At 39.3% G+C, this 14,847-nt stretch overlaps 1 protein-coding gene across 2 annotated transcripts in view; it reads right to left on the bottom strand.

Moving 5' to 3' along the window:
- The window catches only part of DOCK10 (dedicator of cytokinesis 10), a 130,454-nt gene that overhangs the window by 22,814 nt on the left and 92,793 nt on the right, over positions 1 to 14,847 (bottom strand). For both annotated transcript variants that reach the window (XM_010079425.1, XM_010079426.1), the window contains exons 27-40: positions 14,437 to 14,508; positions 13,652 to 13,798; positions 11,768 to 11,851; positions 8,957 to 9,053; positions 7,714 to 7,758; positions 7,057 to 7,232; positions 6,823 to 6,939; positions 5,692 to 5,803; positions 4,860 to 4,981; positions 4,660 to 4,774; positions 4,426 to 4,492; positions 3,616 to 3,663; positions 2,852 to 2,953; positions 594 to 722 (exon numbers count right to left, since the gene is read on the bottom strand). In XM_010079425.1, coding sequence (XP_010077727.1) covers positions 594 to 722; positions 2,852 to 2,953; positions 3,616 to 3,663; positions 4,426 to 4,492; positions 4,660 to 4,774; positions 4,860 to 4,981; positions 5,692 to 5,803; positions 6,823 to 6,939; positions 7,057 to 7,232; positions 7,714 to 7,758; positions 8,957 to 9,053; positions 11,768 to 11,851; positions 13,652 to 13,798; positions 14,437 to 14,508 — 1,433 coding nt within the window. The remainder of the gene's footprint in view (positions 1 to 593; positions 723 to 2,851; positions 2,954 to 3,615; positions 3,664 to 4,425; positions 4,493 to 4,659; positions 4,775 to 4,859; positions 4,982 to 5,691; positions 5,804 to 6,822; positions 6,940 to 7,056; positions 7,233 to 7,713; positions 7,759 to 8,956; positions 9,054 to 11,767; positions 11,852 to 13,651; positions 13,799 to 14,436; positions 14,509 to 14,847) is intronic.

The raw sequence follows: 14,847 nt of genomic DNA, 5'->3' as shown, positions 1-14,847 counted from the left end.
ATGAAGTCTCAGCACAGTAGAGATGGGATCCTAACTCTACATTTAATTGAAGGGGTATTTTGAAGAAAACTGCTCACAGGAGATGAAAGGGGAGGGAATTTGAGTCCACTTTTACCAGCTGCACCACTGATGTGAGTATATTATTTTATTGTTTGTGTTCATCCTCAAAGGAGGAGAGAAACTAATTGCAAAGTGTGATAGATTAACTCAATCTCATCACTTAAAGAACCTTCTGTCATGAAAAGGTCACTTTTATTGCTAGATCTAGTAAATGTAATATTTCAGCCAGTGTACATCTGCTTGTACAGCAAGGTACATAACCACAGATGCAAGAGACACTGGGAAGGGGGCAATAACTTGTCATCAAGGCAATTTACATATGTCAGGTTATTGTAATTAATTTTGTTTCTAAATGAACTTTGACCAAATTTAAGCTCAGATTTCTTAAAAAAGGCAGAGTCAGCGGCTCTATTTATGCTTCAGTTCTTCTCTTCAGGCTATCTTGCACTGAGACTCATGAAAACAGATATAATTCTATAGAGCGTGATCCAAAACCCATAGAATTCCACAGGGAAGGAAGTAATTTTTTGTACTTACTTGCAGTGCTGCTGTCTATCATCTGCAAGAGTTTGGGGTTAGAAAGTGCATTTTTGCCACGAATTATTGGCAATGTTTGAGATCTGTGATGCTTGTGGCCATCATGACTAGAAGTAGAATGCATCCTGAAATTGAAAGGAACCATTTAAAAACAGAAACAAAGAATAAACTGTTATGCGTACACAGGATTTTTCCACATCAGTTAGAATTTTCTGCAGTACTTCTCAAAGGTTAAGTTAAACAAACTGATGCAAAACTTTTCAGAGAAACAAAGATGAAGAAAGTCATTGAGGTGGACAAAACAAACAGATGTGCTCTGATTTCTTGAGATCACAGGAGACAAAACACTCATTGAGCACTGAAAAAACCCACCAGCTTAAATAGCTGGCTGATGTTTAGAAGAGTTCCTTCAGGTGAAGAGAAACCGAGATGAGTTCTGTTAACTCAGAATACAAGAGAAATGTAACCTGCTCATGAAAAGACTAGCACAGCTTCTATGAGGGGAAAAAAAATTATGATGAACTGACAATGACAGTAAAAATACGCATGTGCATATGTATGCGTTCTTTTAACCCTCTTTGATGGTGACAAACACATCATTAATTTATAATGAGAAGCTCAGAACTAAGATACCAATGTTTATCATATTTTTGAAAGGATTTGTAACTTGTAACCACTATAGAATTCAGCAAGATTTAACATCTTTCAAAATTCATGTCACTTATTAAAATATACTTTTATTTAATTTATTTTAAAAATGTAGCTTCCTAAATTTTCAGAATTTAAAAATAGAATTCAGATTTAAAAAAAGAAAAAGTTCCCAGCACAGGTATGGACTTTTGCCAATCAATGTGATAAAGCCTTCCATTAACGGTCACAGTGGAAGGATGTGGGTGGACATCCTGGCAAAAAAAATGGATTTGGACCATGTGCAAATTTGATCTCAAGGGGTTTTTTTGTGTGGGTTTTTTTTTTGGCGGGAGGACCAGAGGTGGAAAGTCTGGTTTCATACTAACATTTCATCAAAATTAAAATACAAATGTAAGTGCAAGTTTGAGCTGATCACCAGCAATGCTTCAACTCTCAACTCATCCTCAAGAATGCTCTGTATTACAACAGGCCAAACAAATAGCCATTTGGACAAAAAATGCTGATCTGTGAGAAGGTAAAGTGTGAAGGCTCTGGAGACAGCAGAAACATGACTTTATTTTCTGGATTGCTACCATGTTGTTTCATTGGCAAACGCACAACAAAACAAGAGTCTCCTAACGGCTGCTGGCCAGTTCCAGCTGGAGTAATAAGATCAGTGCTGCTTCCTGAAAACTGCTCAGCAGAGGAACAAAGCAAGGAGTATGGCAGAGAAAGCATCTTTTTCCCCCCCTTGTTTCACTCCAAGATACATGCTTAATGGTGAGCATATTCTAGCTATATATAAACAAGAAAAGTCAACAATCCAAGCTCATGAGGAAGAGGCACTTTCTCACCATGCTCTTAGATACGATCACAAGGTACAGAGAGTCAAAAGTTTGTTTTCTCTCTAGAGATATGATCTCATCTAGAGATGTTCTAAAACATCACTAACATGAAAAAGACCCCGCTTTCCCCTAAAAAGATCAAAAAAGTTATTAAAGATGTGCTGCACCTGCAGTTTCTTACCATGCAGTCCATGAAAATGATTAAATCTTGCAATGCTTAGACTAGGAAGATGGAGGAAAAAAAGACTAGGAAAGCCAGATCCTCCAACTGGCAACACAGACATAACAGTACAGGAGCATGCTACTTAGTAAGAAGTAATGGGTGTCAAGGAAACCTGCTCTTTCCTCCGCAACTCTGGGTTATTGTGGAGAAGCGAATCCCCCGATACTGTAAGTGCATCCACAGGTATTTACCCCTAAAGCAGCAAGATTCCATGAAAGCATAAGGCTGCAGACCTATGAATTCCTTCAGGCTGGGGAAAACTGTGGATCATCTTTCAGATAGGGATCTGAGCCGAAAACAACAGCTACTCTCTCTGCAATACTTAACATTAACAGTAACTAAGGATTCTTCTGAACATAACATTTTAAAAAACAGTTTATAAATCAAGTTGACATTAAAGGGACTCAAGTCTTTTACAGTTTTTGGCTTTGGAGGCTCTGAAATGTGTTACATGTGTCGACCTCTTTTCAGTCAACACTGTGACAGCGTAGGAAGGCTGAAGGATGACAACAAAGATTGTGGTTTTACAGGAGTTAATAATAAAATGTGTCATTACCATTGCGAGAGCAGACCTGATGCCTGGCCAGAGGAGCTTGAACCTTTCAGGGTTCCATTATTCTGGGTGGCCTGAACAAACTTAAAAGCAGCAGCAATTTTCCTGTTAATAGAAAATAACTGTTAATCTCCTATGGAATGTGACATTGATTTTGCCGTGCCTCTGAGGAATAAATACCAGCCTGACAAAATCTGCCATGGAGCATGAACTGCTTCATCTGGTGACCTTTCGTTTTTCCACAGTATGACATATAGACAAGTTCACAGTGGTAACATTAAATTAAAAATGAAACATCAACAGAGACAAAGTGTGCATTCACATTTCACAGCTGGAACACAATCTCATGGTTTTTCAGAGAGTGGGGAGAGACACAAGATTTTTTTTTTATTGCTGTGGAACATTCATCTATGTTCATTAAAACTATCCTTTCCATTATATCGATGGAAAATACAGCATTCAAGTTCCTTTGTTTGGCATATGCACAAAAATATGGTTGAGAATGGCCCAGTCTTGTGGGTTAAAAATGCAGTAGTGGTTATCATATCATCACACGCAATTCATCTTTTACACCAAGTGTGTACTCAGATGTCCAGAACATCACAATAACATTGCATAAAGAAAAAATGAAGCATACATTGGCTTCAGTATGTCAGACTGATGCTTTCAGGATAAAACTGACAGATACACTGTTAACCTTATTTAAACCTAGTGTAATGCAGTAATGTTTCAATACTGTAACATACAGTCCATAACTAGAAAATTACCTTACAATATTGCGTTTTCCGAGATATCTGAAATTTTGCAGACAAACCCTGAAAGATAAAATAACACATTTTATGTCTATTAATGGATGACTAATTGTGAAAAAAATGCCTAATCTTAGCACTTCAAAGAGACCTGTGGCATATGCACCTCCTAGTAAGCAAATAGAGTAGAATGCAGCAGTTCCCAGCCTAGGGACGTACAAGATGTGGCACCACTTTCCACGCCCTTGTTCCCTTTCTCCATGGTTGAAGATCCCTGATTGGTGAGGAGGGAAACTCAAAGGCAAAGACTTGGCTGCAAAAGCATTGCTTCTTCACCAGCTGAAGTTGAATAACTCACATTTCACTTAGGTCACGGTGAAGAAATTCTGAAAACAGCTGCCTGCATGGATTCTGCAGTCATGCATAGATTGCATTGAGAAAATCACCTCAGAGATGTGAAAAACAGATAATCCTACAGGACATGGCTTTTCTTATGGTTTGGCAGTTTTGGGGAGCTAAATACTTTTCTCAAGGGAAGAACAGAATCTCAACACCAAGTGGGGAAACTACTATGAAAATCTCTTTTAGGAGGAAAACCAAAAGCATTATGCTCCCTGTTCATGGAAATGACCAATATATTGGAGGATATGGATTTTGTTAGTAATGTTTCATTATGACTTTGGAAGCTTATGGCAAAATAGTCTGAGACACGAGAGCTATCTCAGCTTATTCTACTAGGTGGACAAACCCAAACAGAAATCACTTGCAGCAGTCACTTTAGAACATCATCGTTTAACATAAAATCAACAAACCACAAAATGAACTTACTCTAAAATGCTGAAAAAGTCTGTTATTTCTGCGAATGGTGCTCGCAACCAGTAGGAAATCAGTGCATCTAAAGGGAGATATTGAAATATATTGGGTATCTGTTACAGGGAATTAAACTTGACTCAAAGCCTGTAAAATACTCTGAAAATTATTCTAATTTAATGTTTGTTTGAATTCAGCATTCACAATATTTTACAACAACATAAATTAGGTAGTGAGTGTACATTTTCCTACCTTCTGAAATGGTTTTCATAATGTGAAGGAAACACATAAGAAGGCTTCTAGTTTCAGCTTGATCCAACTTGTCGAAACGAAGAGTCGACCCAATCAAAGACAAAGGTCTCATGATCTGTTGAATTGACAGCAAAGGGCCTTGTTAAGCATAGTGATAGGTTTCCACCTCTAGTAACCGTTTTCAACATTTGCACATGTACCTTTTCACACGTGTCAGTTCTCTCACTGTTTTTTTCATTGGTACTTGGGTTAGATTCAAGACTTGCTAAGGAAGCTCTGGAGTCAGCATGGTTTGCTGCAGAGATAGCTATTGATGAAAAGGCTGTAAATGAAAGTCATAGCAAACATGCTAAACTAAAACATTTATGGATACAAAAACTAACAAGAAAAATGGAAAACTTAGAATGTGTCACATGCTGGATTGACACCAGTGCTTTGAACTTCCAATATCAAAGCTATTGATGGGTATGTTTAGTACTGAAAACATGCAACAAGTTGAAGTAAAATGACTCAGTTTGTGGTTATTCATGGCATTAAAATGGCCTGTTGCATTCCACAAGGCCTGACCCTAAAGCCACAAAAATCAGTGGAAAGATGCCCATGCACTTCCCTGAATTTTGAAATGGGGTTTGAAGAAGTGAACAAAATTGTACCCTTTTATTAAGCCTGGAAAAACTAAGAATACTTGCCTCCAAGAGACTTCAGTTTTCAGGAGAAACCTCGGAACTAGTCTTACATAGTCAGGCAGAGGCTACAAGAACGAACTCAGGCACAAGGATTTGTGAGAGCCTGAATACGGGCATCATTCCAAAGCAGGAGAGTAAGTGAAGCAGTGGAAGAGAGCAGCTTCACAAGAGAAATAAAAATCAATCCAAAAAACACCCAAAGGGAAGAGAAACATTGCATACCATGTTTCCCTGAATATTGTATAAAATGGATTAATGACATCCCCCATGAATACTAAGCAGAAAGCACGATGGATTGACAAACACAAAAATCTACCTATGTGCATGTTCAATCTGTCATTTATACCTGCTATAGAGTTCAGAACATCTTTGGAAAATGATGTGTCCACAGAGTTTGCATGTTTCATTGCTGTCTGGCTCTGAAATCCTCCACCTGTGCTCAAGTCATCCCTAGATCCCTGGATTTTGAAAGAAACAGAACAAACTCCAGTAAATTATATCACCCAAACCTTTCATAACGACAGCACACTCGATAGGCTTTTCTTATACACTGACCTTGAAAACCTACTTTCAGTTGTTTAGACATGACAGCCTTAAAAGATCAAGGCTTGCCATAATACACCAAACAGTTACCTGCAATATGAAACCCTCCCATAATTGAAGCTCTAAAGGACAGATCAAGTCTGTGTTTGCTTCTTAAACACCAGCACAGCATTGGGAAAGGAGCACTAACTGCTGTTAGCAACAGTCAGATGAAACAACCTTGTTTGCTCGAAGGACTGAAAGTCACAACACCCCTGGAGAAATTTGTTTCTAGTTTTAAAGCAGGGCTATGATCATAACACATCTAATCTTTTAAGAAATAAACAAACATGTTCCTCCGCATGCACAGTTTATACGGACATTTTCTGTGGTGGTAAAGTTGTTTTAATGTTTCTGTATCACTTCCCTCCTTCAGCTACTTGTATGCACTCCCTCTGCCTCCTAGTTCATGGTTCCCGTGTTGTACCAGTGAAACTGCTTGTGGCTTCATGATGTAACCTTGCAAAGAATCTGTGGGTGATGGGGGTTTTTCTTCACAGGAATGTCTCCCAGCCACTTGCCAAGGGACCTGCCTGAGGACAGGGTCCTCAGCCCCCAGCCTGCGGCTCCAGGGCAGAGACGTACTGGATGGACAGGCTGGGGCTGCAAACCCCTGACTTTGAGGTTCCAGCCCTGGCACAGCTAGTGTCCTCTTGGGTCTGTTCCAGACCCACAGTCTGTACGCTGCCAGCACAGACTCCCGAGGCCCTGCAGGGGCTCTGCAAACCGAGACCTTCCCAATTAAACATTGCGGGTGCAAACACATCAGCATTTTCAGAATTGCATTTCGTTAGCTAATTTGTGACCAGCATACACTTGGAACTAATCCTACCAGATTGAGTGGATCAGACCTCAGTTTGATCGTCTCAGTGTTCTGAAAAATCACACAAATTACCTGATTGGAAGTATTGATGTTGAAAAGGAACATATCCTTCATGTAAATCCTTGGCATGTTGTCCAAAAGCATTCCATAGAGCGGCATGTACAGGTTTGCTATTTGCGCCTGTTTTGCCTAAAAAATAAAAGTGAAAAACTAATTAACATATACTAGTGGCTAAAGAAGTTTCATATATGTTTAGCTACCGTATGAACAAGCAAATGCAAGAGAATAAACAAATAGTTTCTTTACCGGCTCTGTGTATCGATCATCAAATGAATGCTTCGCCATTAAGTTTTTAAGCACAGCCAAAGCTAAGTGCCTAATGTCCTGGTCTTCTTGCAAGGCAAAACCAACCTCCCGCAGCAGGACTCCAATTAGAAAATGTTTACGGCAAAATTCATTGGTCAATGTGTACTCCGGAATATCTTGGAACAGAACAGACAAGAATGCTCAAATTAATACATAGGTTACATAACCTCCCCATTTTCCAAATTTTCAATAACTTTTATTAATTTAATCCACTGTAAGACCTTAATTTCCTGATCTGACTGCCCCATTCTGCTCCCTTACTTGCTAGAATGAATTAATCTAATATTATTTATTGAAATCATGCAGTTTATACAATTTAATAATAAAAGACATTTTATATAAACTTTCCCATATGAGAATCTCAAATGTTTTCCACATAAGACTATTCACTTCTTTGAGGCACAGAGTCCAATTTTTGTTCCCATATTTCTAGCTAGAAGAGTTCTAAAACACAGAGATCCAGACTCACTCCACTTCTGAAAATGGTAAATAATTTTTGCCTAAATTTGCCACAATTCAGTGGCAGTGGTCAAAGTAAATCTTAAAGCTCTTGATGTACAATTCTGCTTATTTCTTATGCAGTCATTTTGTTCATACCTGATGTTCGATATTCCTGTGTTGATTCTGAAGGCGTCACAGGGTCTTCATTTTTCATAAATATAAAACAAAAATAGGCAAAAAATCATGCTTTTTTTTACTTATTAAATGTAAAAATATATATTTGATCTGTATCTTTTTTTTTTTTTTTAATTTGACTTGAATGAAATAGCTTCTTCTGTTAAAGAAAGCTGTAAGTGTCAGAACTGCACTCACTTTTTGGTGCTGAAAACTGAAGCAAAAAGGAGAAAAGGACCCATAGTTTGAGAGATGCTGCATAGAGAGATGGTTTTGCCTTCCACTGGAAGATATCTTCCACTCTCAGCAACTTAAAGGACCACATCCCAAGTGGACTCCCCAGAGTCCGTGGACAACTGTCAGAACTGGGAACTGTGCCCAAGGCTGAAACCCCAGAGCTATTGAAACCACGAGGAAAAGCGCCCAGTACTGGGCACTGGCCACCAAGTGAGGTTTGGAGCAACAGATTTCCATGCACGAGATGGAACACATGGCGGCTGCTGGCTTTGGGGCATGGGCAGGGTGGATTCACTCCTGTGGCAGAGCATAGGGAAAACTTGCTCATGCTTCTCTGTAAAACGTGGGTTACGTACAGTAACCCCTGCCTCGAGAAGCAGCTCAGGAGGTATTACGCACAGATTGGGCCTTTCTCATTTTTACCTGTTTAGTGCAGATAAAACACTGCAGTGTGTGGTGACCAGGTAAAGTTCAGGCTTGTCAGAGGCCAAAAAAAGTAAATGCCCTTGGGGGAAAAGGGCTATTGCATGTCCAGTACAGATCTTCCCCACAAAGGAGGGGCTGTAACGTGGACCAGTCATACCCCAACAGCAGCAGGAAAGCCACATAGTAGAGTTTCACAACGCCCTCATCACTGCCTCAGCTCTTCCCCCTTCTTGCTGTACCCCTTCCCTCGCCCACCACCTCCCAAGGTTACTGCAGCTCTAGTAATTAGTCCTCACTAATAGTCCAGTTCATTCACCTCCAAACTTCCAGTGAGAGTCACCTGCCGCCAGCTAACTGGACTGTCAGAGGTTGCATTTATTTACAGGCATATCAAAATGATGTTATTTTTATCACACTGCTTAAGTACCACACCTAGAAAGCCATTCGGGGCTTCTGTGCCTGATGTGAAGACATGATACTTCAGAGAGCTAACTGTTATCTGCTCTTTGAACCTCTCTATAATTCGCTGTTGTACAGAAACCTTTTTGGGGTGGCACCTTACCAGGAATGTTTGAAGACCGTATGGGCAGGCACAGAGGGATAAAGTGCTCATGGTGACAGACTTCTTGAAGAAAGTCAAATTTGAACTGATGCAAAGTCTGAAAATCACAATAGGCAATGGCTCATATCACATTAAAACAGGGAAAATGGTAAGACAGAGCTGCGCTACTATTTATCTCTACCTCAAAATTCATACTCACACCCAACAATGAAAACTTAAGGCTTGTTATGCGAAGCTGCACAAATAATAAACATTTTGGTTTTGTCTCCATTATAAAACTTGTCACAGTCAAACAAGCTTTTTGGATTCCTCAACTATGTTTTAATTGAAGATGGATTGATAAATGTAAGCTTGATCCAAGCTAAATATTTAAGGTGTATTTATAGCTACACTGGGTCTTTTGATGGTATACACTATAGCATATAATTATAGTGAAGTATCTTCTCCAGTCCACATAAATTTGTGACTGTCATAATTATTATGCCTTTCTTCTCTTTCTTCCTGCCTCCGCCCCCCGCACCCCCTCCCCTTTTTTTTTTTTTGGTCAACCAAATACTAAGTTTCACAGGCCAGATCCAAAACTTATTGAGTGGTAAAAACCTGCTCTATTGATGCCAGTGAGTTCCAGCTCAGAGGGATTTGGGTATCATATAATTTTGGTATTGTGTCCTTAGTATCTGTGCTTAACCCACGACATTCTCTCCCTCCCAAGAATCCATCCATGATCTTTTGTGGAGCCTTGCAACTACCTCAAGAATTTATAATTCCCACTATAATAACGTGCCACTGAGATATAAAGATAATACACTGTTCTCAGTGGCAGAAAGCAGTCATTCAGGACTATCAATATGACACTGCATCGATCTAGGTCAAACACTTGCCCTAGCATTAGAAAGTACCTGTGTTTAAGTCTGTCAGTCCCTAAAATTAAATTGTAGCATTTCTGCTGCCACTGTCAGGCTGGGATACCTGGAACAGGCACTTTTCAGAGTCTACTGAGTGGTGGATGGTGGGGAATTTTTCCCTGGAATGTTTTATTGCACTGTACTGGGTCTAATGGCAAACAAAGTAATGAAGCCCCTGAAATGTGTTTCCCAAGAGGAACGGTGACATTTTGAGGGAACACAACAATGAACTGAATTCTAATGAGGTATTTCAACTTTTGAATAAATATTTCTCAAAGCAATGTTTAAACGTCAAAATATGGAATACTGTGAGGGGTATTTTGGTGGAACAGAAATCATGGTGCTTCATTCAAAATTACAGTAACTTCAAACTGCAATGTTATAGACTGATAGACCCACAAACTATTTATTCAAGCAGCAATATACACTGTTAAATTTTCTGAAGAGAGAGGTCAGATTGCAGTATTATCTTTTTGATACATAAACAATCCAGTTAAGCAGCAAAAGAGACACAGGAAGAAATCTTGCAGCATGTTTAAACAACCAACTCTTGCTTAGGCATCTGACAGAAAACGAAAATAATGCAAGGCCTCTCTCTCCTTGAGGTCAGAAACCTCTGATTTTATTTTGTGTCTATTGTTTTCAAGTTCCACAAAGCCTGTTCCACTGGTACATCTGTGTCAGCCTCACAGTGATTCCGCTTCCGTGCATCCTGGCAGACAGCTCTGGAGGGATGCTGGGTAGCTGGCAACGCACGTGTGATTACTGCCAAGGAGGTGCTAAACTCTGCTCTGCACACTGACTGATCTCTGGCTTTTCCACTGGCTATTAATTAGCTTTTTTAATTAAACAGCTGCTTCTGTGGTTGAATGTATTTAGGGAAGTTTGAAATGTGGAAACTATTTTCAGATTATAATATTAGAGAATTACAGCCATCAAGCTACAACATTAATAACAAGAGACTCCATTCTACATTTGTTCCACAGATTAGCTGAAAGACCAGAGAGAAGCAAGAGGCTGACTTTAGTAAAAAGCAAAATAAACCTGGAGCAATCTCACTCATTGCCTACAAATGCTCAGATCACCACTAAAGAATTACAAAAGTTAATGGGCAAAATTTTTGTAAGCTTTTTTGGGAAAGATGAGTCATTCAAAGTGTATATCTTGAATACATTCTGTTATCTACCATCTTATATGCTCCGGTACGACAGCTCAGAAACCCAGTCATAGAAGAGAAAAAGCCTGTGACTCACCCTGATGGATGAAGAGTAAAGGAGTCAAGCTGAATAATTCGGGGACCTCTTCCAGTTTGAAATTTATTGTTCAAATTGTATCACTGACTATTATAGGTATTATAGAAGAAATTCAGGCTGCAGAGAATTTTAATCACAGCAAGCACAAACTAATTTGGAGCAGATTTGCTTTCTTGCATCATCAATGAGGTAAAAGCACACCATTCATCCAAAGTAACGGAGATGTTACATTCTCACTCGAGTTTACACAATGGTAACTTGTTCATATGCTTTTACTTTAATCTTCTCAAATAAAATTGCTGTCAATTGCTGCTGATATTTATTGACCAACCCACAAGTGCACTGTCCAAAGAATCAAAGCTTCAATTCAAACAATTCCTTACTGGGCAGCTTTTTGCATGCTTTGATCTGAGCAGTCTTTGCAGTGTGCTCTCACAGAGCTCAGCGAGCAGTTGTTTGGATATGACTGCTTCCAGAAAAGGGGACAGATGGCTCAAACCCAAGAGGTTTTAACATATATTTACAGTAAATGTTTTCACTGACTTGAGTTCTGAGCACCGTGAAGCCATGAAATAGATCACAAATTGTTTCAATATGACAATATTCTGCTAGTCACTTTGGAAAAAAACCAAACAAATAAATCAAAACTATACCTTGCTATCTCCTGTTCCAAACATACTTATATAATTGTTGACCATCCTGAACACAAATCCACGATCCATAAATGTGAAACAGCGCTAAGAAAGGGAGAAAAAAGAATTACTACTTTATAGCCAAAAAAGCAGTACATGGCCTCACTTACCTGGCTGTTTGCCTCGCATCACCTATAAACCTGGATCATTTGTGCACGTGAAGGTAGTCTTATAGCAGGGCAAGGAAAAACAGGGAGCTGGTGAATCTGGCTCGATTTTTAAATTTAATTTCAGTAATAATAAATTGATCAAACTTCTCATTTTCACTGTGTCTACAGTCTAAAACAACTATCACAGGGTACAGGGCACTAGGAGAGTTTATCTAATTAAAGTCATTCATGTAGTGCAACACTCAGTCACTAGAGGTAGCACGTGATGAGAGCTGAACATCTCCTCTGGTGACAAAGCAATGACTCTTGAGGAATCAATCCAGCCACAATACACGCTGTCTATGAGCTACATTATCTCTCTGGGAGCAAATATACCACTGCATTACTTTACGATGGGAACACTGCTCTCGCTGATTGATGGGGCTAAATAGCCAGAAGGTGTAAAGATTTTTGAGGGCCTTGGTGCTACAGTTACTGATATTTTTTCCTTGCAGAGTCAGCCTACCAGATAGGGAATGCAATCTTGAATTCCCCCTTTCTCTGGTGTTCCCGAACTCTGCAAAACCAGTGAAGCCCCAAGCATTCACACAGCATTCAAACAAGGCTGCTGCAATCCCAGCCTGGAGAAAGCCATATCATCTCTGACCTATGTAATTCTTTCTGGCAGAGTAGATTCGAAAAGAAATTAAAACACAGCCATATGCCGTATCATATAACACAACATTACTGTCCTCCTGGTTTAGCCAAGTTATACACAAAAATCATACGCGAATCTGCAACACCTCCACAGGTGACACACCACACAACCACTGACTAACCCCCTCCAGCTATGCTCCTGCCTCAAACCAGCATCATCTGCCTAATGATGCAGCACTATGAATAGATACAGCTTAACGTCAGCATGCCAACAGCAACCAGGGCTTCCGTACGGTATCAACAACAGAAGACAACACAGTGCAATGAAAAGCAAGTTTATGATTTATTCCACATATGTACAAAAGGAGAAAAATCCACCTTCAGTTTGTGGTTGTTTTCCTTATAACCTCACAGGAACATATTGCTGCTGGGATGCTGCTCTCTCCTAATGTTGTTCTTCAAATTTGTCATAAAAGGTTTGAGCCCGAGTTTCAGCGTGCACTACATACAATGTTCTGTACATCACTAATGTGCATCATTCCATTAATAGAAAGGTATGTGTGTGTGTGTGTTCAGTTTAAATCTAGATTAGGTATCTGGCCACACAACTTATTAAATGTCAATTTTCTTATGCTCCACAGCTAATTCAATGCTGGGAAAATGAAAATTATTGAGAAATGTTAGGACAAAACCATAAAATGCAACCCTTTTTAGTGACTTTTCCACCCACAGTCATTCAGCACTACAGTATTTGAAGAAAAAATACCAGGTCAACTGTAACTACGGTTTCATTCCTTGCCAAACATTTTATCCATTTGAATGTCATGTAAAAATCTGCAAAATTTGAAAACTTAGGCTCTTTCAGAGAATAGATATAAACAAATCAAAATTGCTTTAAAGCAGACTTAGATAAAGCTTTTGCATTCTCAAAGACCCAAGGGCATAGAAAGAACAAATCATAGTTTAACATTAAACTTGGAAATTGAGCCATTATTCACTCAGAATCGTTTTTGTTCCCTTTGACTAGACTAGAATAGTCTCAAGCTCACATTAAGTATGGGGAGATAAGTGCATATGCTGCAGTGACAGAACATCTCACCTTGAGAAACTTGGCAGTGCTGTAGTTTGCATTCCTGGTTTCTTCAAGGGCATCTTTGTACTTCCAAAATATGTGGTCTGCTAAGACCATCACAAGTGTATCCAGCTCACTGTGAAATGATTCTGGAAACCTCCGAGTACGAGAAACCTAAGCAGGGAATAGATCATCACTTGAGAGTGTACGATGTTGCACATTACACCTGAGAATACATTCAGGCCAAGAATAAAGACAACAAAACACAGGTCCTTCAACATAGAAGAAAAATATCCCTAGCGTTCTATGGATCTATTCTGAGCATAAACCCCAGAAGGAAGAATCTGGTCCACAGGAAAGTGGGCAGTCTTATCCTCAGATTCCAGCACAAGCATACTAAGAGCATCTTTCATAATCAGGCAGAAAAGAGGTCAAAGCACTGATTTCCAGCTAGGTAAGGTTTGCTCAAAGCAAAGCAGAGTTTCTAGATCATTTATTTGCTGTCTGGCATAGTCATCTGTCAGGTAACCATCAGAAATGAGAGAATTCTCACTGCTTTCTAAACTACCCATTACAGAGCTGATGCAACTGTATCTTTGGCCCACCAGTTCTGTACAAGCAAGAATAGGTTTGAGCCTAGCAGGTAATATAATGCTTTTGTGGATGAAAACAATGTTTTACAAAGTATAACAGAATTTCTTTTTTTGACTTGTCAAGAAAAGTCCAAGTATGTGCATTTCCCAGGATTCCACATTTTATGTTGTCCCTAAGAGACTGATTGCCTACTTAATTGAGATCACGTACATACTCACCTTTGTTTTGTTTTTATCAACCAAGTGCTGTGCCATTGATTTTAAGGTAACTGCAAAGAAGAACCAAGAATGCTGTTCAAAAGAAGGAAAAAAGAGATAGGAAAAATTATTATCTGATAAATACTTTACGATGCATTACCCTTCCTTATAGATGGATTGCATTTCTCAGTAATACACAATGATAAACTCCATGTGAGAAACAAATTAAAGACCTTAAGTGCCATATATTTGAGTAATATTGGATCATCTCCCTAAGAGAGCTGAAGCCATCTCAAGCACTTTGTCACCGTGGCTCTGTGCAGTAAGGAGCCTGCAAACAGCACTTCTACAATCCTTCCACTCCTGCTGAGCACTGTCTTGTTTGTTTGCAGGTAACTGGCAGAAATGAATGATGCAGAGAACCTCACAGAA

This window comes from Pterocles gutturalis, unplaced genomic scaffold, assembly GCF_000699245.1.
Source record: "Pterocles gutturalis isolate BGI_N339 unplaced genomic scaffold, ASM69924v1 scaffold169, whole genome shotgun sequence".
NCBI lineage: Eukaryota > Metazoa > Chordata > Aves > Pterocliformes > Pteroclidae > Pterocles > Pterocles gutturalis.
This window is presented reverse-complemented; position numbering and strand designations above follow the sequence as displayed.